The 27864-nt window shown below is 43.7% G+C and overlaps 1 protein-coding gene across 1 annotated transcript; it reads right to left on the bottom strand.

The window, feature by feature from the left end:
* Positions 1-819: 819 nt before the first annotated feature.
* Positions 820-27864, bottom strand: LOC119890095 (WT1 interacting protein). The gene is made up of 8 exons (XM_038701134.1): positions 25814-27864; positions 20461-20562; positions 9424-9491; positions 7934-7996; positions 7512-7642; positions 7164-7215; positions 6332-6400; positions 820-4736 (listed from the first exon to the last, which is right to left on the bottom strand). The coding sequence occupies exons 1-8, from the start codon at positions 27312-27314 to the stop codon at positions 4584-4586; spliced, it is 2139 nt and encodes a 712-aa protein (XP_038557062.1). The 5' UTR covers positions 27315-27864; the 3' UTR covers positions 820-4583.

The raw sequence follows: 27864 nt of genomic DNA, 5'->3' as shown, positions 1-27864 counted from the left end.
TTTCATGCACTCCCTTACAAAATATAAGCGTGAAAACATGCATTTTAAAGTGGATTAAGCTAAGCTAACCAGCTGCCAGTAGCCAGATGTGAGAGTGGAACAAGAATAAATTAAACTCCGTTGTGAAAACGGTGTTAAGGCAAATGTAAAATTCTGTACTACCACTTCCACTGCATTCCTGGTCCAAAACTGTCCATGTTGCCATGTTTTCATGACTAGCCTGCTGTTTAGATGCGACATGTGTCTATGTAGTTATGAATCACACAGCTGTAATTTTACTGCACTGTGTCCTCAAAGATGGTTCAAAGATAATTATAGGTAATTATAAGTGTCTCCATGTGTAATATTTAGTACATATTTCTGTATCATAATCTGTCACTGATACAAACCTGTCTGCAATTCAGTCAATGGAAAATATTTATATATTTATAGAGAGTATATATTGTGATCGTTTAATTTAGTCTAATATTTTCTTTCACTAGCTGTATCTATGTTTTAATGTCTTGTATTGACTTGCCTCCTGTTGCTGCCTCTTGGTCAGGTCGTCATTGTAAATGAGAATTTGTTCTGAATTGACTGACATGGTTAAATGAAGGTAAAAAAAAAATGTAGTTAAATTTATGCATACCTAAAATATGAGAAATGAGAGTGATATCATTTGATGTGTGAGACTTCCAAAGTAAAACCAATCATGAAGGATGTTATGGGAAGAAAATTCTTGCAATGCAAAACTCGTTCATGTCAGCGGCATTTTGTAACTGGGGTTCTTAACTCTTGATTTGCTGAACATGGCAAAAAACAACACACAAATAAAACAGATTTTTTGCAGTTAGCTACAAAACCACTTTATTGAAAAAGCAGATTATGTCATCTACAGTTAAATGATACGTCCCGATTTTTAATACATTAAATAACTTTAGACTTTTTTCATGTTTAGATAAATAGATCTAGTTTCCTTTTTTTATGAACCATCTAGGTAATCAAAATACAAAAGATGTTTAACAGGTGTCGAGATGTGCTTGTTGGAACTACCAGTAAGAGAAGAAGTCGTCTTCTCTTTCCAAGTGATTTTTGACAGAAAAATAAAATAAAAAACTAGCCTCTTTATTTACAGGGTAACTAGCTGTGTGCTATGCAATAGAAACTGAAGTACTTTTAAAACAGGTGAATCAAGACATCTTTAACAGGGGATACACTCTGATCTTATCCCGTTTTATCTTGGGCGTAGATATTGTGCAGACTAGTTAAAAAAAATGCCTCATTCTTCAAGTATGGCACACGTTACTTGACCAGAACCCTTGAGGTTAATCAAATGACAAGGAATGTCTCACATATTGAGTCCTTTTCTTTTCTGTTTTAACAAATATACAACTGGGAGGAGAACAAACACTAATTATTATTACATTCGAATGAATCTCATTAGATCAGGATAAATCAAAAATCACTTTCTGCCTGTGGTGACCCCTGGCTTCAGTCTCTGTCTTTGACACATTCAGTAGTATTTATTCAGACCGGTGTGCACGGTAATGCAGTATGAATAAGAGCTGGGCCAGTGCATATAATAGTTGGTGATTGTTTTATTCTCTTTTAGTTACCAGATGGGTTTGCCACTATCAGAGGATGATATATCAGCCACTGGAACATTTACTGGAACATGTGTAAGCCCCACCAACATGGTACTAGACAGAGGGTCGAACAAACACCAAGAATTAGACACAAACATCTGGACAAAGGTACGTGATGAACGAACAATGTCATCAAAATCAACACTGGGGTACAACAGACAGAGCAGGGGTCACTGTGTTGGATGCTGCCCTGCCCTGCAGACACAGTGATGTGCATGTTCCATGGTCCTGCCATTAGTACACACACACACACACACACACACACACACACTTAAGACATTTACACAATTTGCTCATATTTAAAATAAGCACACACATGGTGGGGGTTTATCTCTATAATTCGCATGATTGAGGCAGAATTTTCCTCAAAAACAGAAGTTCCCTAAATTATCTTGAATTCTGACTTTCAAAACTTTTCATGTTACAGGGGAGGATTAATTGAGTGCCAATCTGGGGGAAAACAAACTCATTGTGACAGTAACCCAGTGAAGAGAGGTGAGACAAATGTTTCAGGACCACCACAGCTCGGCGTTTCAAGTGATTTTGTCTCATTTAGTTTTTGTTTTGCATATTATACACATACATACATGACTCACTGCAACACATACATGCAAGCGCCTGCCTGCCTGCACTCCCCCCCACCCACACACACATAAACGCATACATCCAGCAAGGTTGTCCCATAAAAATGCGGGTGGGACCAGCAGCTCCGGGTTTTTCAGGGACGTCCTCTCAAAACACAACAGCAGACTGCATGGCAAACCAGAGCGAGACACAAAACATACCCGTTCTGTCTTAAGGCATGCAGACTAGTGGAGGTTCCTCGTAGTGACGCACTTTGTTCTCAGTGCTCATATGACAAAAAACCAGTGTCTTGAAAACATACCAGGAAACAGTGTCCTGAACAGACCTGGTGGAAAAAGGTATTTGCGATTGTTTGATTCCTGTTTGAGTACCAGGTGCCACATTCCTGACAGTGTCAGGGCAGACGTTGGTGATAGAAAATTACTGACTTTAGGCTCCTCTCTGGAGGAAAGTAGCAACTGGGTGTTCAGAAAATTATCAACAAATGCTTGTGAACACTGTTTTTAGCATGGAAAATGATATATAGTTTAAAAGTATAATTAAGGTGTAAGTTCATTAGTTTATTTTTAGTGCAGATCTTCATCCCTCTGAGGTGCCTAGTGCACACAACATGCTATTTGTCTCACAATTTCTAGCACTTTGTTTAGCCAAATATTTTCCAAATACCTTTTTTAATAAATGAAACAACATCTCTGTAAAACAATCTTTACAACCGTTTGCATTTTCTCTGTCATGAGCTGACATTTGATTTCTGACTGCTGTGTCTTTTAGTGCTCCACCAAAGCGCCTAAATCTTTAGTATTTAAAGACCAATTTGTAGCTAAGCTCTCAGATTTGACGATTAAGCTTAAGTCTTAAGCTCACACTCTGTGTGATAAAATAGAGGCCTTTGACAGAAAGTCAGAAAGTCTAAAGTTAAGGTACATAAATGCATTGTTACATTTTGTAGGAATTAGGTTACATAGAACTTCAAGTGCTGCTTAATTTAAGACCATGCGCTGGAGAGGTTAACCAGTTCAAATAGTCAAAATCATTATTCAATTCATTTTGACTTTTTAGTGTATTTACAATAAATACATTGCTTGAGGTTTAACCAAAGGCAGTGAAATGTAAAAGTATGCAGGAATGTTCCAGCTGTATACACTTCATATGCAGTCTAAAAGAAACACATCTGTTGCCAAAAACTTGATTCAGGCACTGAACATTTGGTACTCAAAGTGGAATAAAAATAACTGAAGGCAAATGCTATTTGAGCCAGGTCTGCTCCTATAAAGCCTGTGGACCTGTGACCCACTGACAGACATGAAGAGGCTCTGTGTCCTGGAGGAGAAATGATGCAACAGACCCAAAATCTTCAGAAGCGTCAGACAACATAACAGACGCTGTGTTTCACCTCCGAATCTATCGCGAACGCAGCAACAAAAAAACCCGACAATCTACATCTATGATGTCACGTGGAAAACATCTGCAAAATATATATTCATATATAAAAGACAATCTATGTGCATCTAACATTTTCTTTTTCTGTCATAATATAATCATTAATTAAGACACTGCATGTGAATCTCTCGAGGTCTCGTCTAAGACTTCTAAGTGGAATGTCAGTCTGTCCTCTGGGCTTGTGGCGCTACGGTGCATCTGTTATTTCGGGGCGGTGCGGGGTGAGGAGCGATGACTTAATATTTTTTCTCACAGCCCTGTGTAATGATGCTGGGTGTCCTTTGCATAGCCTTTAGCAGGACTCCATTTCAGTGTTAGGGGCCGCACAGAGAGAGCCTGCTCCGAAGGCACAGCATGCCCACCCTGGGGTCTGTCAAGTCCAGCCAGTACTTGGACATAGTGGCTTGTCCCCTGGCCTTCCCGACGCAGACATCAGCAGTGCACTCTAGGCGTGACAGCACAGGTGAATCCACTGTGGTAAACTCCTTCAGTCAGAGCATAGGAATGAAAAACATGGAAAGGAAGAGAGAAAAGCAAGAAGAGAGACAAGTTCACGTTCTCTCCTCCGATCCAAAAACCCTCTCTTTGATGAATATGCAGGGGTCAGGAGGTGTGACGTCACGGGGGCCTCTGGGTGAGTAGGCGTGTTGGCTTTCAGGGTTTAGCCACCCCAGGGGAGCGGGGAGGAAAGGACCACAGATGAAGTAGGAGGAGGACCCTTTTTCCCAGCCCCGTCATGTGACATGACATGGCTTGTGGTGGGACCTGCACTGTGTGTTAGTCCACGGCCCAGCTGTTCAGTTGAAGACAGGGGCTGTAGCTCAGAGGCTTCCCTGGTACTGCTGCAGGCCTTTTTAAAAAATTTCTTAACCGCTGCTGGTGTCTCAGGTCACCTGGGAGGCAGGGCTTGGTTGCTGCCCACCCTCCTCCCCCTCACAGCTCTGTGACATGGAGGGGGTAGCTGGGGGGCAGGTGGGCAGAGACCTGCGACTGGAGCCGGTGGATGTGGCAGCCATGACAGAGCAGGTGGCCTTCCAGTGGGTAACAGCGATGGCCCTCTTCGTCATTTAGCTGGAGACCACAGTCCTGAAAGAGTGCCATAAAGACAGAAGCATGAAACACCATGAAGACGAAAAAACAAAACCCAGATGTGTGTGTGTGTGTGTGTGTGTGTGTGTGTGTGTGTGTGTGTCAATGCAACATTTATTTAAAGGAATAGTCTGACAGAGAGTTTGATGAGAAGATTGATACCACTGCTCACATCTCTCTGTTACAGCTACAGCTACAGGTTAGCTTAGCTTAGCGCAAAGACTGGAAAAAGGGGGAAAGAGCTCGCCTGGTGGTGTCCAGCACCACCGAAACTCATAAATGAACACGCTATATCTTGTTTGTTTAATCTGTACAAAAAAATGAGTGCAAAAACGGCAGATAACCCCATGGAAAATACTTTTACACTTCAGCTTTGGTCAGATTAAATAAATGAGATTTTGCATACCAGGTGCTGGCGCACAGATTATATATATTATCTTTATACAGAGCCAAGGCTAGCTGTTTCCTCAGTTTTTAGTCTTTGAGCTAAACTAAGCTAAGCTGCTACTGGCTGTAGCCTTATATTTTATGTACAGAGAGTGGCATTAATCTTCTCACTGAGCCTGAAGGCAAAGCTCTTATACAAGTGACTAAAATGTCCTCCCCTCACATCCTTAGAGAGTTCAGATGTCCAGAAGGAATTCCGAATATGAAAGTAGCCGGTTTTAAGCGAGACAACATGGCACGACCCACCGCAGATGGCGTGCAAGCTACGTGCAGGCGCAGAGGCGTTTAAGCTCAACGCGTTGTTCGTTGCAGTATTCTCCAAAACGCCAGAGGGAGTATGAACAAAATATTCTGTGAACCAGCTACAGGTGCTGCCTTTGCAATTATGAATGAACACTCTTAACCTTGAACCTGCGGAGGAATTTGGTGTACATCTGACAGGGATGAGACCCTGAGATGCTGGAGAGCATTGCATAAACTAACAGGCCCTTAACCACTCTGCTGCTGTCGTGATTCAGAGGATAAGCAGCTGAAAATGTATGTATTATAAATGAATTTGCAGTAATGCAGGTGTGAATCTCGCTGTATCTTCTGCTCAGTATTCAGTGATTCACCCCCCACCCCCTCCAACTCCAACCCCCAATATGTAATGAATTTACCATCAGCTCTGGACTTTACCCTTCCTCTGTACACAAACATTTCTTTCACACTCGAATTGCAAACCGTCTGACGGAGGTCAGTGGCAGTCTGGTTTAAGCAATATGTCCCCAGCTGAGTTCAGAGCTCAACACTGGAATGTGCTTTGTCAATGAGTCACAACGTTGAGCTGTAACCTTGGGATTAGTATCCGGTGTGTTTTTTCTGTGTGTGCGCGTCTCATTCCTTCCACAACAGACTGCAGGGGTGACTCACACCATCCGCCACAAACTGGTCTAGTCTCGTCCCATGATTTGCAGATCTGAGTCAGGATCATTGTGTCTGATGTCCGTGAATGTGTCTGTGCACGATCGGGGAATTTGTGTGTGCCTGTTTTTCACGACAGCATGAAAAGCTGAATCATGCACCCTAGTCAAATCACATGCATGGTGGACAGCTCATACTCATACCCTGTGTGTGTACGTGTGTGGACAGATTGCAGGACTCACCTCACAGTGGTAACACTCCACATGGTAGTCCTTGTCCATAGAAACTACCCGGATGGTTTCCTCAGACCCCTGGTGGGACAAACACACAGTAAGACCATCACATGCATCATTCTAGTGTCTTAATAAAGTGATGGTCCAATAAGCAGCAGGCCGCAGGTTTGATCCCTGCAGCTGCCACGTGTCCTGAAGCAACACACACAATCTGCTCCACTCTCTCAGTACAGAATGCAGCACCTGAGCTGCTCTATATACATGTGGCTTTATGGCAAACAGGAGGAGAAAGTTTTGGATTGTTTAATTGCATTTTTATTAAAATGAAAAATTGTCCGCCTTCAGCCAGATTTATTTAAGTTTAAGAAGTTTTGGCAGGATCAGTATTTCAGATAATACATAGGTAATATAGGTAATCATATTCACGTATCAGATAGGACTTTAGAAAACAAAATGAAAAAAAATCCTAATATTGAACTTCAGTAGACAAGCTTACTTTAGCTCAGTCCTTTCTCATTTCTATTTAATTCTTCATATTTTGTAAGTTTTATCTTGTAACATCCTCACTGCTATTTATTTTGATAAAGGGTGACTAATAACAGAGATAATAGTACTTGGCATATTCATAGAAACCAAGATGATCTAAGAAATGAAAAGCAATATTTAAAAATAATATACATTCATTTGGTGTTTATCGCTGAATCTTTAGAATATAGTCTGAAAAGGTGCCTTCATTTTAATAAATACATTTTTTTGTGGAACGCATATTTCTTGGAGATGACAAACTTAACAGATATGTAAGTCATGTCACAACTCATTTGCATTTAGAGCTACTCCTTACCTGGGCTGGAAGGATGGGCTGGTTGCAGGAGGCACACTTGGGAGCAAAAACCCTGTCACGGACGAGACGATGAAAATTACAGACTGTAAGATGTCACCAGTCTCTGTGTAGTGTAAATCAGTTGACTTCTTATTCAACACATTTTTCCAAATAAAACCAGGACAATATAGGTTCAAAGTAAAAGTAACAGCAGTAAGAATAGCGTGCAAATCGTGCATTTTGTGACAAACTGTGCTTTTTCCATGTTCCAATTTTTCCTTTTCGTACTGAAACAGCTTGTTAGGCCACATTTGGTCATGCAGCAATGACATTTTATCAGTGTGCAGAGTGGACAGATGTCTTCCTTACGTGTGGTAGTCTTTGACACAGTAGATGTTGTTCTCAACGTCCACTGTGAAAGGCACTCCATCTAGACCCTCTTTACACACCACGCAGCGGAAACAACCAGGATGGTAGGACTTGCCTAGTGCCTGGAGGATCTAGACAACCACACACGGAAGAAACGTACAGACAGCACACACTACAGTAAGACTTGGGATTGAGGCCATGGAGTTCATGCAGTACATAAAGAGGGCTAAATAAATTCATATGAACTTACAATGTTATTAAGCAGGCAGCTGAACTGACTCAAGATTGTGAGACACAAAAAACTGTAACTTTACATATAGTCATTTGGGAGTGTCCTAAACACAGTAACGCCACAAGTAGATGGCGGAATTGTACATGCACTCGCTCTTTGCTTTACATATTGTGTTTGATAAAGCTCTTACCATCTCCATGATGAGGTGCCCACACACGAAGCACTTCTCAGCCGTCTGCTGGAAACCAGAGTACTGTGGATAAAACAAGACACTGGATTTATTGACCACAGCAGTGACGTTCGGAGGATTTTGTGCGGGCCATGCCATCAGGGAGAACATGTACTGCTTCACTGACGCATGAACATGTTTAGGTCCAGGACTCATCTATAGAGGGCGCTGCTGCGCTCTTTAAATTAACATGAGAGGGGTTTCTTTCAAAATCTATTGTCCCTCAGCTGACATGTTCATCAGGCAGCAGTCACTTGTGGCGCCTGACCTAATGTCTATCTTTATTTTTCTGAAGAAGGGTGCTGCTGCTTTTCCGCAAGGCCCTCTGTCACATTCATACTGTTAAATCCATCCCCATTTGGGATTTGCCACCTGTTTGTTGGTTGGTGAGTATCTCCACCGGACCAACTGGGTGTGAAGTGCCTTCTGTGTGTTACAGGAAACAAAACACCCTGTGTCCCATCGATTGCCCCTTTCCTTTAAACCCCAAGCGCAGGCAGATAATGAAGGTGACCATCTGCAGCTCACAACTCCCTCAGGGTCGTGACCCGATGAACGGGGGCTGTTAGAGGAGACATGGTTACCAGGTGGAGGTGGGAGGTGGTGATGGGCAGCCTGCCCCCTGCCCTGACATCTCCACTCCAGATCTACCATCTGCCACTCCCCCCACCCCTGAGACACCCCTGGGGTGACAGGCCAGATGAGTCCAGTCTTAAGTGTGTGAGGAAGGCGGAAGAACATTAGTCTCACCCCAGCATCAGTTTATCATTTACAGGCAGTGATTGCAAAGTGCAAAACAGGAATTTTAGCACTGCTTAATCAACAGGTTAAACTCTAAGGGGAAGTTGCCTATAAACAGGAAGTATTGCCAGCAGATGAGGCCATGTGTTAGGACAAAGATGTTTTCAACATTTATGTTACAGGAACCTTTCGTAAGCTCCTTCCTCAATGTTTGCTCCGTCACATTTTATTCTAGTTCTTGATCTTAAATACAGCATCACATGCAGCTATAGTACACAAAATGTGATGATCAGAAAGGTGATACTTTCATTTGCATCTTGTTGTGTTAATCTACATTACAAAATTTCCAAACAGAACACGAAGGCATCGTGAGAGCAGGCCCCTTTGTCTGTCCTGTTAACCTGAAGCAGATGGAAAAGGGAGCCTGAGAGCTACAGCTGTCCTCCTCCCACTGTTAATTGTAAGTACCGGGGAGCAGCTCATGGGGTAATTGAGCTCCTTGGGGAAATTTGGGGGAAATTAGTGTGAATTGGAAGGGTGGTGCTAAACTCCTAATTGTAGCAGCAATGTCTGTTTCCTCTGGAGGGTTGCAGAATGTAGCTTGAGATCCTAATCCCTCGCTCTCTGCTCTCCGTTCCTCTGTCGCCCCGCCATGATTTAATGACACAGTGCTGCCAAAATCAATAATCATGACCGCACAGGTGACTTACCAGAAAATCCTCCTCACAATAGACCTTCCCGTTGACGTTGTAGAATGCTTTGCCGCGAAGCCTCCGCCCTGAAAAGAAAAACAACAAATGAAATCTACATATTCAAGCAAGGAAGAGTTTCTCTAACGTGCTGCTGAAGATACACTATATGGCCAAATGTACGTGTACACCCCTTTTTATGCACTTTTGGTTTGGGGCTAGACTCCTTAATTCCATTAAAAGGCAAAGCTTAATGCTACAGCATACAATAGTATTTCAGACAATTGTATGCTTCCAACTTTGCAGCAACAGTTTCCTATTTCAACATGACAATGCCATAATGTACAAAGGTGCATAAGGAAATCATTTTCTCAGTTGATCTGACCTCAACACCATCAAACACCTTTAGGATGACCTGGAACGCTGAATGTGAGCCAGGCTTATCGCCCAACCTCACCAAAAGGCCTGGTCACACCAGCCCTGAAAATGGCAGTGAAGTCAATTCATTCCAATGGAATCACCGCAACCATGACCGTGAGCTATTGAAACCAACTTGAAACCGACCGTGAGTTAGTAGTCAGCTCGCCAGCTATAGCAGTTGACCAAGTAACCCTGAAAGTATAGTCACTACGTCACCAAGCTTCAAGAACCCTATTTACGCAAAGATACGCAGACTTCGCTGCACTTTCTTGTGTGTGACCAGGCCTTAAAATATTCCTGTGGCTGATTGGGTGCAAATCCTTGTAGCCAAGTTCCAAATGTTTGTGGAAAACTTGACAGAAGAGTGGAGGCTGTTTTAGCAGGTGCACTCTGGGATTTTACACATCAAGATCAGTTTACTCGTCATGGGGAGTATCCCTCAAAAGTGTGAAAACAGTTGTAGAGTGTCTTTTGTGTCATTGGCGGGAGCTTTTAAAAGAAAACAACCCCGATGTCATAGTGATGTCATCGTGGTTGTTTTCTTTTCTTGCTGGCTTGGAGACTTTACATTTTTAACAGAAAGTTTGCTTTACAAGGTGAGGTTGAGTATAGAGAAAGGTGTGGACATTTACCAGGCAGGGAGGTGTCTATCAAATGATGCTATGAAGTTGCATCATGGGAAATGTACGACAGAGCATTTTTGAATATGCCAAAATCACAATATCGCAGCCTCTTTTGACCATTATATTTTTATTACAACTCTTGTTGAGTCCCCCATCTTCATGGAAGTAGAATACTTACCTGGAGTATCACTTAAAGTCATAAATGTGAGTTATGTAATGTTTGTGTTTCAATACATGCTATGTCTTAAAAAGAACTAAAAGCTGTTTACAATAAATCTCTAATCCTTGATGCATGTTCTTGCATCTTTATAGCCATGTGATGTCTAATATAGCAGAAACCTATTAGTCTTTATAGGAAAAGATAGATCTCAAAGCCTTTTTCTACTACTACTACTAATGTTAAATACCTATGAGTTATGACTTCTTTGTCTAAAGAAAGAGCTTGCTGACAGGAACAAGTACTATAGTTGAGCTGGATATTGCTATAAAAACATCAGTGTCAGTTAAAATTGGAATTTCTTCTGAATTTTCTGCCCTTAATGTGCTGGGAAAAAACAAACAGATTATGTCAGACACAGCACACTGAAGAACATTTTGACACAGTTTCTCTTAACCTCTTACACTCAAGTCAAAACACATCATACTGTATGCCTCTTCCTTCATCTCTCTACTTTACAACCACAAGAGCAGGTCAGTGTAGAGCAGCTGGCTGGCCGAATGTAGGTGACATCCTGTCTGTGCCTTCATTTAATTACACGGTCCATTGATCCCAACAGGATTCCATTCACAACCCATGCACAATCAATACAGCAGGCTGCTTACCCCCAAAATCTCTCCTCCTCCCTTTCCTGCCATTGTGTACTGTTCACAGACAAACCAACAATTCCAGACTGGAGGGAGGATGTCCCCAACTTGTCAAATCAATTTCATTATCCATTTAAAAGTGCGGTCATTTATCAATATCCATGACCATACCTTGCTTTACTCTTTGTTTCGCATCATTTTCAGGTTTTCTTCACTGCTGAAGTCCTTCACACATTATTTTTGACATTTTAAAGACCAAATATCATTGAAAACAATCAATGGTTGCAGCCCTACACCTTGCAAACACATCCCACAGACACGTGAGCACACCATGCCGGATCCAGGTTTAGCACACTGAGCTTTCAGCTCCGAGTGTCAAGACTGAATTCCTCTTGGCGAGTCTTCATTCATCAGAATCCAAGTTTGAATCCAATCTAAAAAGAAATTCTGCTGCGGGCTGGCTTCTGCAGCCCCCTGCCATGCACCCCTTACAGCTCGCCCATTCAAATTCATTTAACAGCAACGGTGTCTCTCTGGCAGCGTGATGACTTCACCCGAGCCTGGCAGACGAAGCACAAGGATCTCATAAATCTGCTGGATTAGTCAGATTTAATTGTCGTCCCGAGCCACCATTGATTTTATGGGTATCCCAGCATGGGAAATCCTCCCCCCACCCTCTCTTTTTAACACTGAAATTTATGCAATCGCTGTATTTCACACACAAACACAGTGTCACAATGCTGGGAGATGGCAATACATTAACACCCACATAAATGGCTGGAGAAGCCGAGGAATGCTGTCCACACAATAGGTGAGATTTTTAAGACTTTGAGACTGAGGAGGAATTAGCATTTTGGTAGCGTGGAGCAAAGAAAAAGCAGGATCGAGGAAGAACTGCATGTGCAGAGACACTGTCTTCAAAACCAAGACTTTGGAGAGGCTAAACTTGCAGGAATAGTGAGATTATAGTGAACAGTGCAGCAGCAGGGGCTGTGAGGTGTTGCTGTGTGCTCGCCTGTGGCCTCTGCTCTGGAGTTTGGGGTCTGGAAGGTGAACACAAAGGACCCAGCGCTGATGACTGTGTGGTGCGCTGCTAGGGGAGCGGGCCGACTGAGCAAACGGGGACATTCTTTCTGCCTGAGGTCACTAGCTGGTCCCATTCAACCCCCCACACCTCTCCAACACCCACTCTCTGCCCGCTTCCCTCACTGAGAAAAGGAGGGGGAGGGCTCCATGCCTGCCTCTCTTTCCTCTGGCCTTTTGTCACCAGTCAGAGAGTCCTCCTCACAGCGCTACAAGTGATAGAACCAGCAGCCCCGTTTAAGTTCTTATCTATCTGCAGGCTTTAGAAAGCCACATTTAAGACCTCCTTAACACTAAATGGAATATGATGCATTACAAACTGAACTGCACAATGTGAGATCCAAACGAAAAAATAATGAACATAAGATTCTAGCCTCTCACTCTAAAAAAGACCTATATTTTGTATTACAACTGAATTACACAGACAATGTCCTGTACATGTTGTCCAAAAACTGACTGATTGGGACTCAACAAGCAGGAAAAAACATACTATTTACCATTGAACCTTATAAATGGTAATTTAACAACAAAATGACGACAACAATGACATAGTTATGGCTCTAGTTGCTCGTTCTATGGTCACACTTCTGTTACTTCTGAGGCTTTAAGGCCCTGATTTCTGCACTCCTTAGTGCTGGTTGCTTGTAATTTTTGGTTATTTAGGAAGTAGAGCTCTTGCACTCATTTTGAATGATGGTGTTGCCATGGGAATTAGCTTTGGTCTGGTGAAAGAGGCTTGATGTGTCACCAAGGCAAAGGTATTATTCGACTAAATTTCCCTCTGGTTTAGCAGTTGTGTTGAGCCTGCTCACACATAAGAAACTAGAAGAAACCTTCCTGATGTTGCACCATAGACTTTCATTTCTTTTATTTCTATGGCTTTTCCAGGTGCTCAGACTACACAACCTCTCAATAAAAAGAATGACTGATTCAATAACAACTCGCTTGCCTTGACCAAAGGGTTCCTGGCATCACTTAATCCCAAGACACCACCAACAATTTCTCTTAATCACATGTTTTAGGCTACGTATGAATGGTTAAGGGTTCAAGTCTGTTAATATGAGGGAAGAGGACAGGATTTCTTCTATATGCAGCCTAAGATGAAGATCTGCCTCTGGGGCTCAACTCAGGGCAAAATAAATATTAGAAACACTGCCACCACTTTAGCCAAAGAGTGCAAAACTCTTCTACTATGGTAAGTTAAGGTGCGGTCACATGTTCCCCTGGTCTCTGCAAATGTTTGCTCCATCTCATGTACTACCACCAAAGCCTGAGTCATGAACTTGACCTATTGCATATCCTATTGCACTGACGAGCACAGCTATGTGGATGAGATAATCACGCCACCGAAGCATCTGGGTAAGCAGTATAAGAATATGCGGCCCACTGCCGTTGTTTCGAGAGAAGAGTTCGGAATAAAACACAGAAGGGGCTTCCAGCCAGAAGTCCCGCCACAATCTCAAGAAACAGTGCAGTTGTAGGACAGCACACGGTACCGGTTAGTTCAAATTTGTTCAAACCAGCCTTTTTGAAAAAGTGACAGCCATAATAAATATGATTAAGGTGTAACCTCTAATCACCCTAACAGGTGCAAAAAAAGAAAGAGCCACAGTCTGTACACGCTCACACATTCTTCAGGACCCATACTATGGTGAAGCAAATATGCCTATAAAACATTTTAAATCCTGATAGAGTTTAGAGTTTTTGACTATATAAATAGTTGTTAACCTTTGAAACATCTAAATCCCCACGGCAAAAGCTGCTGAAAAACTGGGTCATATCAGGTCACATTCCATGTAGAAGTATTTGTCAACTTCCCATTGCTCGTATGCCTGTTGGTGTGCTTAAACATGTGAGAACTGTTCCTCTTTGTTCTAAAATATTTCAAGAGTGCTCATCTTGATGTGAAAGTATTGTGCATTAATGCTCAGGATTTTAATTGTAATCTGTATGCTTTGAGAAAACAAGCTAAACAGAGCAATGAAGCAGGCAGGGTCGCTGAATGTTTGTAACCGGGACACAACACATCCATCCAGTACAACACGTTTGGCACGGCCTGAGTGACCAAACGAGTGGCTTACAGTAGGCTCTGGCTGCAGCTGAAAACCTTCAAGCAATCACATCTCTTATTCTTGCTGTGCAATCAGGTTGATTAGATGAATACAGCTTGTGAGCGTCCAATCACAGACCTGAACTGCCTGCATTCACGCTGAAAGAGCTCATGGCATGTCTACATCAGGGGCATGTTTGATGTGAACAAGGCATGCACTGTTTTGCTACAGTTTCCCGGGTGAAATGAAATGGGTCTCTCATTTGGAGGGTGTGTCAGAGTTGTTACCTAATCAGCAGTGATGTGTATATAAATCCCACATTAAAAAAGCAGAGTGTTCAAGGCAGGCAGAAGACATCTTTGAGTGGAACTGTTTTTACATCTTGCTCTACATTAACATCCACACTAACAGAAAAAACAACACAATGTCTCCTGTTATTTGTACTTCGTCACCCCATTGTTTTTTATTCCACTGCTTTGTCATTTTCTCACTGTCAATGCGAGGTACTGCTCTTGCTGGTGGGATGCATCGCTCTCTGTTCTCTGTCTCTGGCAGAGAAATCAGAGCCCTGGCTCAGCTACAGAACAGATATATGTAGTGATTTCCTCAAACAGAAGCTCCAAACGGATTTTTTAATACAATGTCACAGTGCGCCTGTACTGGCCTGATGAGATTATTTATTTTATTTTTGTGAAAAACTAGGTGTGGAAGGTACTGCACAGGCAGCAGAAAGCATATTATCTGCCAGTTCTCTGCTAGAATCAGTGACACATCACCCTGTTTTGACCAATAATGACTGCCACGCCCCTTGAGCCTCCCATGGTAATACTGAAACCAAAACACACACATTCCAGCGCTGTCTTATAACATGCTCTGATTACAAGATATTTACGCAGACTTATCCCCAATTTGCCTCACCAGAGAGCCGGGAAAGAGGTGTGTTCCGGCTTCCTGGTCTGTGCCAAGGATCAGCACGGAACATCTGATAAGGTTTAAAGATAAGATTTTCACTTTCCAAACTGGTTTCAGGCACAACTGAGGGACATCACAATATTTTCAGACCTGTTTGCGGTTTGCAAGAAATTTGACCAATAGTCACCTCTTTTTTTTGAGTGGACCCATAGTGGACTAAGGGGGGGGAGGCTGGCGTAGCGTTTGGGTTTAAAGTACAGCTGTAGGGCAAAGGCTGGTGGAAAGAGGCTAACATGTCTTCAACAATCTTGTCGCCTGAGTGCTTTTGGGATTTGAAAGCAGATAAGCTGTGAAATCTCTGCGAATGTATTTTTGTGTTTCATAATTAGACAAAACTACTCACCCACCTAACACCATTATATGGGTGTCCATATCACGTTCAGACGGTGGACTGACAGTTTGGTAATGCAGCTACAAGTACAGAATGATATTTACAACAAACAAACTAAGTTCAAAATGTCCACCTCCACTCCATTTATTATCCTAAATTAGATGCACCTGTTTGAGGTCGTTAGCTGCATAAAGACACCTGTCCACCCCATACAATCAGTAAGAATCCAACTACTAACATGGCCAAGACCAAAGAGCTGTCCAAAGACACTAGAGACAAAATTGTACACCTCCACAAGGCTGGAAAGGGCTACGGGGAAATTGCCAAGCAGCGTGGTGAAAAAAGGTCCACTGTTGGAGCAATCATTAGAAAATGGAAGAAGCTAAACATGACTGTCAATCTCCCTCGGACTGGGGCTCCATGCAAGATCTCACCTCGTGGGGTCTCAATGATCCTAGGAAAGGTGAGAAATCAGCCCAGAACTACACGGGAGGAGCTGGTCAATGACCTGAAAAGAGCCGGGACCACCGTTTCCAAGGTTACTGTTGGTAATACACTAAGACGTCATGGTTTGAAATCACGCATGGCACGGAAGGCTCCCCTGCTTAAACCAGCACATGTCAAGGCTCGTCTTCAGTTTGCCAATGACCATTTGGATGATCCAGAGGAGTCATGGGAGAAAGTCATGTTGTCAGATGAGACCAAATAGAAGTTTTTGGTCATAATTCCACTAACCGTGTTTGGAGGAAGAAGAATGATGAGTACCATCCCAAGAACACCATCCCTACTGTGAAGCATGGGGGTGGTAGCATCATGCTTTGGGGGTGTTTTTCTGCACATGGGACAGGGCGACTGCTCTGTATTAAGGAGAGGATGACCGGGGCCGTGTATTGTGAGATTTTGGGGAACAACCTCCTTCCCTCAGTTAGAGCATTGAAGATGGGTCGAGGCTGGTTCTTCCAACATGACAATGACCCGAAGCACACAGCCAGGATAACCAAGGAGTGGCTCTGTAAGAAGCATATCAAGGTTCTGGCGTGGCCTAGCCAGTCTCCAGACCTAAACCCAATAGAGAATCTTTGGAGGGAGCTCGAACTCCGTGTTTCTCAGTGTCTGCCCAGAAACCTGACTGATCTAGAGAAGATCTGTGTGGAGGAGTGGGCCAAAATCCCTCCTGCAGTGTGTGCAAACCTGGTGAAAAACTACAGGAAACGTTTGACCTCTGTAATTGCAAACAAAGGCTACTGTACCAAATATTAACATTGATTTTTCTCAGGTGTTCAAATACTTATTTGCAGCTGTATCATACAATAGTTAAAAAATCATACATTGTGATTTCTGGAATTTATTCTTTTTTTTAGATTATGTCTCTCACAGTGGACATGCACCTACGATGACAATTTCAGACCCCTCCATGATTTCTACGTGGGAGAACTTGCAAAATAGCAGGGTGTTCAAATACTTATTTTCCTCACTGTATGGCCGAGTGACATCCCGCTAATGGCAGGTCATGTCTGCGATGCCTTGTGCCTTCACAAAAGCCGTCAGCAAATAACGACTGAGGCCCTGTGGCTAACTTTAGCCCATGCAGCTCTGGTAACAGGCAAAAAAGCAACATATTAATCAACAGTGAAAATAATATTTAGCTGCAGTTCAAATCAAGGGCAGTGTTATGACACTGATTGTAGGTGCAACATGTCTCACAGCATCCAGTCTGCCTGTTGTTCATTAAAAGAAGAGGAGGAACTCAACTGTGCAGTTACAAACCAAACAAACCAGAAAGGTTAAATGGAGGTTGTCAAAAATACAATACTGCTACAGGCTTGTTAGCGGTTGGCTCAGTGACCACCTGCTAATGAGAACACTTGTTAGCATCTAACAAGCTACTGGCTTTTATAACTACATACTTTATATACAGACTGGTATGTCTTAAATTAGTATATTTTTATATCTATACAGAATATTTGAATGTTAATGATGAATCTAATGTGGTTTATATGACAGCTTTCACATTCTGATTATTGCATTATTCTTCTCCAACTCCAATTATTTCTAATAATTAGTGTGCACGTAAATATACTGTATGAATCCAGGAGCAAAACACAAATTACTTAACGTTCCCTGTTTTTCAGTTTTTTGAATTCTGCTGCCTGGCAGGTGCCACTGGTGGCGCTGGATGATATGAGAACCTCTGAGCTCTTCTCCTGCCGTTGCATTCAGAGACCTTTTGGATTACTGTAACACAGACATGAGTCAGTTGACAGTCTGCTCATCCAGCCTGAAGCAGCGTGTTTATTATTTTTATTTTATTCGGAGAGGGCATGCTTATTTTCAGCAACACCCTCTCTCACAGTCACAGTGAAATATATATTTACTCCTGTTAAAGTGCATTTCTGCTGGGAAAACATCTTCAGTGGCAAAATGAGGAAAGTGAAACTCCTTCTGCTACAATTAAAGCTGCAGAGGGAAAGCCGCCTTGTTTAATGGCACTTTAATATTAGCTGTGAGAGCAGGAAAGGCTGCTCTTCAACGTTATGCATAACAATGTACCTCAGCAGATGGACTATTTAACTTTTAGGTGAATGTGGCTGAGACAGAGATTTTTAAAGCAATTTAAAAAAAAGAAAATCTGAACTGAAATAACCCTAGAACTATAAAACCCTGCCAATTTGTGTGCATGTGTCTGCACATGTATGCATGCACTCCTCCGTGCATGTGCCATTTAACGTGAGCCTATGCCAGGCCTGCCCCCTCTGATAAGCAGGTCTGGTACACTTTGTGACTGTCTGATTGAGGTCCTCTAGGGAAGGCCGGCTGAAGTGGAGGGGGTAGTTTGCATTCTTGGCCATTTCATGAAAAAAGGGTGCAACCATGGGAGTAAGCCAAGAGGAGGGCTCAATTATGCATGGTTAAACAAAGCCCAAGGCTACCAGCAAGCAATGTCTCAGCAAACTCTGCCTCACTGTGGAGCTTTGGACTCCAGGAGGACCCTACGCAAGGAAAAAAACACAAACAAACAGGGACATAGGAACGTAGCTCCTGATAAATCACTGGATTGTGTTATGACAAGTGCAGGCACTTTGAAACTAAACTTCTCAGAGGCCTTCAAAACACTGCTTAAAAGAAAACATTCACATTCACACGAGGTCAAATGATACATCAGGGAGTTTACGTTACCAATAAACCATCTCGAGAGGTACGATGGCCTGTGAAGCAATCAACAATGACCTGCACCGAGCACAGAAAATGACTTGTTGACTAATCCTGGACATGATTTCTCCAATAAACGCAACAATAATTCTCTCAGGAGCTGTCTGTGTTTTTTGTCTAACAGCAATAAAATCCCACATAGCTATTTTATGATGTGGTTAGCCTCTACCCAGGAGTAATCCAGTCATTCTTCAAGAGTATTTTTAGTCTACGGAGGAAACAATCTAGTTGTTTTACAAACAAGTGCCTTTGCTTCATTTCATCCTGAAAGCAGGTTTCTAAGTGTAGCTAGCTAACGACACCTAAAAAAAGCCTAAATCATAATCAGGACTGTTAAAACAGCACTTACACCTAAACCAGGTCAGAGGCGACTTTTCCACAGCAAACCCCACAACTTCAGCAACTGGACACTCGGCATCTGGCCCCTCTTTCTTCAGACACACAATAAATTGGAAAGTATGTGGCTTTGGTTACATGTAAATTATAGGCAGTTCTTCCAGGGCCGGAGGGGGTGGGGTGGAGGATCAGTATCCATGTATAGTACACATATGAATGGAAGCAACCTGGCTAAAAAGCTCTTTCCTGACATCTTCCTCTTGTCTCCCCGGGAAACAGGAGAGGGCGTCTGGAGTCGGGTGTCAGGGACATCCAATAAAAAAAACACACACACACACACACACACACACACACACACACACACACGATCTATACTTTGAGCTCAAGAACAGATTTAATTACAGTCTTAGAGACCAAATAATGTCAGCATTTGATTTCCTGCTGCAGAGAGAACTGAGCTGCCCTTTTATTCTACTGAACAGACCAGAGGCGTGAGGACGTTTTTTTTGTAAGCAGCAGATGTTTTGATTCCCAACTATAACACCACCTCTGACATCAAGCTGGTGATACTAATGATGATTTTTCAGCAGAGACAGCACCAGCTGAAGCTTAGAGCAAGGCTGTAAGAAAGAACATCTTCAGACAGGGAAGGTGGGGAGGCTGGACAGAAACTGAAGCGGAAGCATTAGCACACGTCGCTTCTCTTTAATCACCTGCAGAGCACTAAAACATAAAGTGGCAAACTAACAAACTTGGTTTGGCTTGAGAACAACCAATTAGCCTGGTTCCAGACCACCAATCACCGCCGACATTTTCATTAATTCACATTTGTGTGGTGCTCTGCTCATTGATGGCTGTTTTCCCTGGCTAAAGAAACAATCGACCAATCAGAGCTTAGTAGAGATTAAGGATGACGCATAAACCTCCTCAGAGCCAGAAAAATGGCAAAAATTTCCATAACAAGGGCAATAAGCTTGAATGAGAGTACCAAATCATTTCTCACATTTCAAATCTACTACCTGCTACGGAAATGTCAAAATAGTTTGACTAACGTTCTGTTTTTTTTGGGAAAGGGTCATTATGGGAATGGCTTTGCTCACATGCCAGATGCAGATCCTGTTCCTGCAGTGTTCCCATTGTGGTGGGATACCGTCCACATTTGCAGACCATACGGTGAACCAGTTTTTACTATTATAGCACTATTTTTTTTTACCACAGTTTTACTTACCACAGGAGCAGCAGGTGAAGCAGTTAGTGTGATACAGGTTCCCCATGGCCTGGCAGGCTTGGCTGGCTCCGTAGACACCCTTCCCACATTTGACACAGATTCCTGTAGGACACACGTGATTGGTGAGTCAATGTTATGTATCCTGAGCAAAATACTTTGTATGCAAAAGCAGAATAAAATCATCCTACATCCAGTGTGGAAAGAAAATCTCCTGGGGATCATTTAAAGCACTTTGTCTTCATGGGATTTTAACATTGTTAGAATTACACCTCATTCTTTAGCCCTGAGGCAAAGCTCTGTGTGAACACTCATCTACCACTGCTTTATGACTAATGTTAAATGCTAACGAGTTTGAGATTGCGTGGATGTTGAACTAGCTGGTACTATTCAATGAAGATGTTGTCTGCTACCAGTGTGCTACCATTAGCAAAGCAAACAATTGCAGGACATGCTGCAAGCTTTCCTGACAGGAAACGCAGTGGATGGGGGGTGGGGTGGGGGGTGGCTGTCAGGGAGGACAGGCCAGAAACAAGGTGTGCGGGGGGACAGTGATGTGCTGCTACACAATCATACCAGAGGAAGAAACACTTCTGAATTGAATTTAGTCACTGCTGGGAGTCCATTCGTATAAAACTATGGTGTAAAAATATTTTGCACAGCATATAAATTAACACTCTTAATGATGAGAATGGTGTTATTCTATATTTTTGGGCCGGAAAAAAAAAGAATACATCTGGGAGCTTCAAGGTAACATACTGAGCAGTTGTAATTCATAGTACTGCAGTTTTACTGTAGTTTACCTACTTTGGCTAAAAGGCACCTTAACATAAGTTGTCAGGGAAGGATCTGTCCCAAATCTGTCCCAAAAGTCAAACGACTGCCCTACTAGTGACAAAGCTGCACTTTTACCATTAGGGGGAATGTCAGTCCATCAGTCCCATACCAGGATGTATAGAGGATGATTGATGCCCAGCTATCCACAGGTACACGAGCACTACTACATAACCCGAACAAAAAAACCTCAAAGAGCGTAATGACCATTAGTGAAGAAATGAGACAGGGTAGGAAAAAAAAAACAAAACAGTGGGTTAAAACAGTTTAGATGCAGCGGCAGCAGCAGACTAACGATCTCCAAACTCTCACGCACAAGACGACCTCCACTGGGGTCACATTCCTCAGGGAGTGCAGGGTCAAAGCCTGGGTGGGGTGACTCCAGGGTCACAGTGCCTACAGGACACAAGATCCCAATAGGGAGCTGCACCCCCCCACCCCACCCCTCCCATCCACAGATAAGTTATTATATTCACTTATGTTTTAAATAAATACATATTTCTGGACGTATTCAAAACAAGGAAACACTTTCTGTGAGATAATCATAGAATTCCCAGGCTATCAGAAGCAATAACCGCTCCAGTGCACTCTGGGACATTGTAAGGAACAGATAAAGGACAAGGTGAAGGGAAAACCACCTTAACCTAAAGATTAAAATGTCTTCCCTTTAAACTTGAGGTGTTTGCACAAATTAATTAATCTGAATCAAAGTCAAATATTGGCGTTTCCTGGTGTGACCTAAACTCATGACTTCACTCATGCACTCAACAAAAGATAACAGAGTGAAATGGGCGATAAACTGCGTAAACTTCAAATGAGCTTAAACAATTTCTCCAAAATAACACTGCCAGAACATTTATATTTTTACCTAAAAAACTATTAAAGTACTCAAAGGCCACTTTGTAAATAGAAAACTTTTTTTTTGGTCAGATGGCCATTACCAAAATGTTTCTTAAGCGTTAATTCATTTTCTTCAGGCACAGTTTACCTTTTAAATCATGTTCTGTATTGTATGAAACACCGCAGCTGAATATGGGTCGAGTGAATTACACTCTTACAGCTTCAATCATTATGAAATCTAAGCTATTTGTCTATTTTTGTCTGACTAATCCTAGCTCAGATTACAGTGTGCGATGTAAATGTTAGTCACTTCTATGTTCTTTGTGTATTGACGTCTGTAAGTATTGTCATCCCTGCGCCCGTCGCACTCGTACTCTAAGACTAAAATGTAGGCTTGACACAAAGGTTACTTCCAGAATTTCAACATTAATTCGCTTGGACCCACCAAGTACACGTGACTTACTCCACATCTGTCTAAATGCCATGAAGCAAAGTTAATGGTTCTCTGTGTTACACCGTTGACAGTAAGTGGACTAACATAATGACAAATATTTGACAGTGGAATTTATATTTCAGTGAACAACCTAAGACACATGTAGATGGGAATGAGTCAGATGTGAGACAGGTGTGTACCCAGATAACAGGTGTTCGTGTGTGTGTTTTTCACCCGCTGAGCCCCATGTCACCATGTGTCTATCCTAACGCACAATTATCTACATTCATGATAAGGAGATTCAAAAAATCCTTCATTCTTTTCCCCACAGAATGAATCTATGAACATGCAATCGCTGACATGGCTCTTTGGCTTTGAGGCTCTACCCAACGGCTAAACTAAAACAGTATGATTTATTTATAAAGCGACATCGAGTTACCTTCCTTACTTTATTCCCTCTGGTTGCAGCTATACTGCAGTTTCTTAAAAACTGCACACCACATGTTGGCACGACTGTGAAGGCCTCATTTGTCATCATGGAAACATTCTTTGATATGAGGAAACCACTGAAAACGGCTGTAAAATGGGAAAAACATCATAAAAGAACTACCTGTGATTTCCCCACAAATGCTAAAAGTCAGTGTCTTATGAGTGAGGATGTGGTTGTCATTTTACAGGAGAGCTGGAAACCCGTGAAGGACTTATTCATTTAAAAGAGGATGCTGAATCCCTCATGTGCACATTTCACAACATGTCCATGTGGCAAGGACAGGATGTTGTGCATTCACTGGGGTTAAAAATAAAATGGCACGACTTGACACACAGACATCCCTGCACTTTTGAACTAGAAACACTGTTGTTGACATCCAGCCATGATGTTTGGTTTTTCAATAGCAGACGACAGTAAACTGTGGGGCTTGTTATGTGATGAAATGAAAACAGGGGATGATCGCAGTATGTCGGGATAAAGAAAAAAAAAAAACATTTAATGTTATTTTTGAAATAGGAAATGTAATGTGGAATACCAAGCATGTGATGTGATATATTAATAATAATCATTCTTTTTCTACCATCACTGAAGACAGCACAGAACGTGCAGCGGGTTGTAAGAAGGTTTGCACAGCCCGATTCATGAAACTTTAACAACCACTCGGTGTGACTTCTTTACAGCACAATATCAAACCGATCTCCCAAAATACATGCAGGTTATGTGAGAAGTGTCAATCAAACAGATGAATGGTAAAATTTACACGAGGGATGAATTGCACGTTTCTAGTTTGCGGAACCAAATGCTGCAAAATACTTTAAAACCTCTGCACGTCTGACTCAGTCACTACACGCGGAGCAGGATCATGCATCTTCCTAGTTCAAAATAATCACGATGCAAGAATGCAGCAGTTTATTTCAAAATCTGCAGTAAGTAAAAAAAAAAGGCTAGCAGATAGCCTTTATGGCATCAAAGCCTGGAGATGTGACGTCATTTCAGGAGAGAGGTCTTCACTTGTAAGACATCTGAGAGCATTTGCCGCATCAGAGCATACTGAAGGCTTAAAACTTAAACGTGAGAAAATTAGACATCTCACGTCAGCTGCAATTTGTACAGTCTACAAAGAGCATACAGTGTGCCGCCGTCTACAAGTCAGCGCGTGTGTGTGTGTGTGTGTGTGTGTGTGTGTGTGTGTGTGTGTGTGTGTGTGTGTGTGTGTGTCAGGCATGTGCATGACTACTGCCATTATAATTCTGGGCAGGTGATCAGACTTGACCCCCACCAACTATGTCTGGCCCGCCAGCCAAGATCGTGTGCCAAGTGTCTGGTGTTGCCCGACTCCCCACTGGCTGGTTAATGAAGGGCTTCGCGGGGGAGTCAGGGCGGGGTGGCGGTGGTTGTGGTGGAGTGGAGGGAGGAGGAGTGTAAGGGGTGGGGTTGGCCTCCCTCTGCTGCTTCAATTGCAGGCATATATCTGGCCAGCTGTTGATTCACAGCTCGTTCGCCACCACAACAAACAGAGGCCACACAAGGGCCGGACCCGGGCAGTGTGGGACACCAGCAGGCTGTGCTTAACCACCCCAACCCACCCCCCAAAAAAAGCCTCAGCAATCAATTTCTCCACTGTCGCTACGGAAACACTGCTGTCTCTATTGGGCTTGGTGTGAGGAGCGTCTGACTGCATTCCTCTCTCTCGCCATCTCTGTATAATCCCACCCTCCTTGCGCCCCCCCCCCCCCCCACACTTCCTCATTTCTCCCTCCTGTCTTCTCTCACCTGCTTCTCTGGAACAAATCAACAGCCGTCTCCGCCTCACTCCGACCAAGTGCACAGGCTATAAAACAAGCCACTGTTCTCTGAATGCAGCCATTTGTCTGGCTGCTAATTCAAAAGGTGGACAGCAACTTCCTCAGCGGGCTTTCTGCGGCTGTGCTACTGCCGCTGAACACAAATACAATTGGTCTCACAGTCCCTAATCACAAAAATGTCTTGAAATCAGGCAAAAAAACCCTAACAAATCACTGACCACAGTCTACTCTCCGTCCTCAAGACGATAACTGCATTTTCATCAAATCCAGACCGCACTGCTCTGAATGACCGAAGGGTGCCTGCTCTGGCAGAACAGAAGGTTCCATTCAGCGCTGTGCAAATGTTAGCTCTGCCAAGATAGAAATTAGTATTGCCCTCCAAAGCCACTCTTATCTTCCACAGAGGGACCTGTTAGTGGTAATGTAACATTAGCAGGTTGCAAATAGACCTTGAAGAGATGACAAAACTATAAACAAAAAACTTATTCACTCAGAGAGAGAAAGTTACACATGACATTTCACACTACTCGTACTATTACACGTTTGTTCAAATGTTGCCATGGATTATTCTTTGTATCCAGTGGGAAAATATGACAGAAATAACAGAAAAACACTCATCAGTGCTTTACACCATATGCAGGAGGAAAACATGTTGGTTTGACTGATCTGGATCTTGGTTCTCTTACCTCTCTGGTGATCCAAGGGCCACAGAACCAAACCCTCATCCAATACAACACACAGTATCGATAAGAGGAAGTTTATGTACTAGATAGTTAATATTGGGTCATATAAAAACTCCAGTGGTTTTGACTTCCCTATGCTAAAACTGATTCTGCAACATGGATGCTTGTTAACATGTTTTTTTCCTTTACAATTGTGTCTACAAGTACTGAAGACATCAGATCAAATAAAGGTTCATTTGAAAACAAACCTGCCATTAATATAATCACCTACCAAAGTATTCCTTTTTCATGTGCATCTCTAACTCCTTTTCCAGCTCCAGGGTGAGCGCCTCCAGCCGCCTCTCAGCCTGGCTTGGCCCACTCTCTCGGCTGGGGGTCACCTGGTAAGGCAGCTTAAACCTCTGGCCTGATGAAGCCGTTTTCGAGGACACCCCGTAACAAAATGACGATGGCGACCCCACGGTCATCTCCGCAGTCCCTCCCGTGTGGGCCGACTGCTGCTGGGGCTCTGGGACCGCCGAGAGCCCCTGGAGATGGATGCGATTTTGGATCCCGTTGGAGTCTCCAAACTCCTGCAGCAGCGTGTCCTCGTGCAAACCGCTGCCCAGCATCGATGACCTGGGTGAGGGCAGCTGCAGATCCGGGTAGGTGCTCATAGACCCCCTGGAGCTGCGGGAACTTCTGGAGCTGTGGCTGGAGATGCTGGACCGGGGACTGACCACGCAGTTTGCGGCGGTCCCCGGTCTTGCGCTCCCGTCCTGGCTACAGATGCTCGAACGAGGACTAGCCAGCGGCGCCGAGTGTAAAATCGCCCCCTCCAGATCATGGTTGACCACGGGCCCGTACCGTGAGTCCGAGTAACTGGATCTCGGGCTGGTGGTGAATGAGTACTGGCTTGCCGTGCTCGACCTGGGGCTGTTGTGCCTCTGGTCGTAGCCCATGCTGATCCCGCTGGTGCGGTTGCTGCTGGGCTTGCTGCAGCAGTCACAGCTGTTGAGGCTGGCCCGGGGGCTGGAGTGTTTACTCGTGTCGCTGGCGGTGCTTGCATAGCTGGATCTGGGACTGAGGACACTGTTGCCCTCACAGTGAACTAAACTAGATCTGGGGCTCGTGTACCTGTCCTGGCCCGGTACCACCAAACTAGTGCGCGGGCTGCTGATGCTCGACCTCGGGCTGGCATGCTTGCTCTGCTCTTGAGAGGACAGGGAAGATGCTAGGCTGGACCGGGGACTAGTGGCGTTATATCTCCCGTCGTGGCTGCTGGTAATGCACACACTGTTGCACCTGTTGCCGGGCAGAGCCACGGGTTTGTTGAGAGGCACGCCGTCGAAAGCGGAGCCGGTGCTGTACCTGTGGCCCTGCACCTCCAGAGAGTATCTCCTGTGCCTCTCGGAAGCGCCCGTGTAGCACGGCAAAGCCACTTCGGATTTGGTGCAGCAGCCCTCCTCACTATAAACTGCGTCTCTTTGAGGGGCACAAAAATCCACAGGAACGGTCCGGTTGCAGTTCACAGGGCGCACCGGAGCTGCGTTGTACACTTTATTCCCAGTCGTGAAATTCTCCACTGTGTGATGCTGCTGGTGAAGCACAGAGGTACCATTCATTGGCTTACTTTTGCGCTCTGCTACTGCCGGAGCCGAAAAGTCTAAATCGGGGTTAATCACCAAGTCTCTCCTCGCGTTGTACATCTCGTCTTTATACGCATCATACAAGGAAAGGTCCTCCATCAATTTACTGGCCCGGAGTCCTAAATCTTCCTGATAATGCTCCATGTTGTGCTCCCGAGGCGAGAAACAAGTTTAGTGTGCTCCGCTCCGCGAGCCAAACTAGCGAGCACCGCGGAGCACTAATTGCATTTCACATGGAAATCAAAACAAAACGCCGCGGTACAGCCGTCGCTCATTTACAGAAAACCACCAATGTGCTCAGAAACCGCCAATGTGTGCCGCATCGTCTTCTTCTGCTTTGCCCCCTCCGCCGAAAAAACAAACTCTTTCTCACAGTTTCAGCCGACAGGGATACGTTTGTCAACTTCAGTTTTTGTTAAGTTGAAAGGTCTTTACAGTCAATGGCGCGCTGCGCGGAGGAATTTCCCCTTGTTGGTTTTTCCTCTACTTTCGCTTACGGTCGCTATGCCAGAAATCAAAGTGGGCTGCATAATCGGATACGCCATAAATATCCGTTGTATTTAAGTCCGGACTCACCAAGCGTACGATAAGCTAAGAAAAACACCGTTTTACACAGGGGACTCGTTTGCGTAAAAGGAATGCGGGGATGAAGACAGGATGCGCTGCGCCTCTCTGGAATGTGGTTAATGCTGCA

Source organism: Micropterus salmoides, unplaced genomic scaffold (assembly GCF_014851395.1).
Source record: "Micropterus salmoides isolate LMB-PRFRI ecotype aquatic unplaced genomic scaffold, ASM1485139v1 Ms_hic_scaffold_6, whole genome shotgun sequence".
In the NCBI taxonomy this organism is placed as follows: Eukaryota; Metazoa; Chordata; class Actinopteri; order Centrarchiformes; family Centrarchidae; genus Micropterus; species Micropterus salmoides.
Note: the sequence above shows the minus strand (reverse complement) of the source record. Positions and strands in the feature narration are given on the sequence as shown.

Bases quoted from the DNA above. Each gene is read 5' to 3' on its own strand.
- LOC119890095 (XM_038701134.1), bottom strand. From the start codon at position 27,314: ATGGAGCATTATCAGGAAGATTTAGGACTCCGGGCCAGTAAATTGATG. The intron at 9,492-20,460 runs GTAAGTAAAACT...TTTTCTTTTCAG, and splicing joins CTTCACCTGCTGCTCCTGTG to GGCGGAGGCTTCGCGGCAAA. The intron at 6,401-7,163 runs GTAAGGAGTAGC...TTGTCCCACCAG, and splicing joins AGCCCATCCTTCCAGCCCAG to GGGTCTGAGGAAACCATCCG.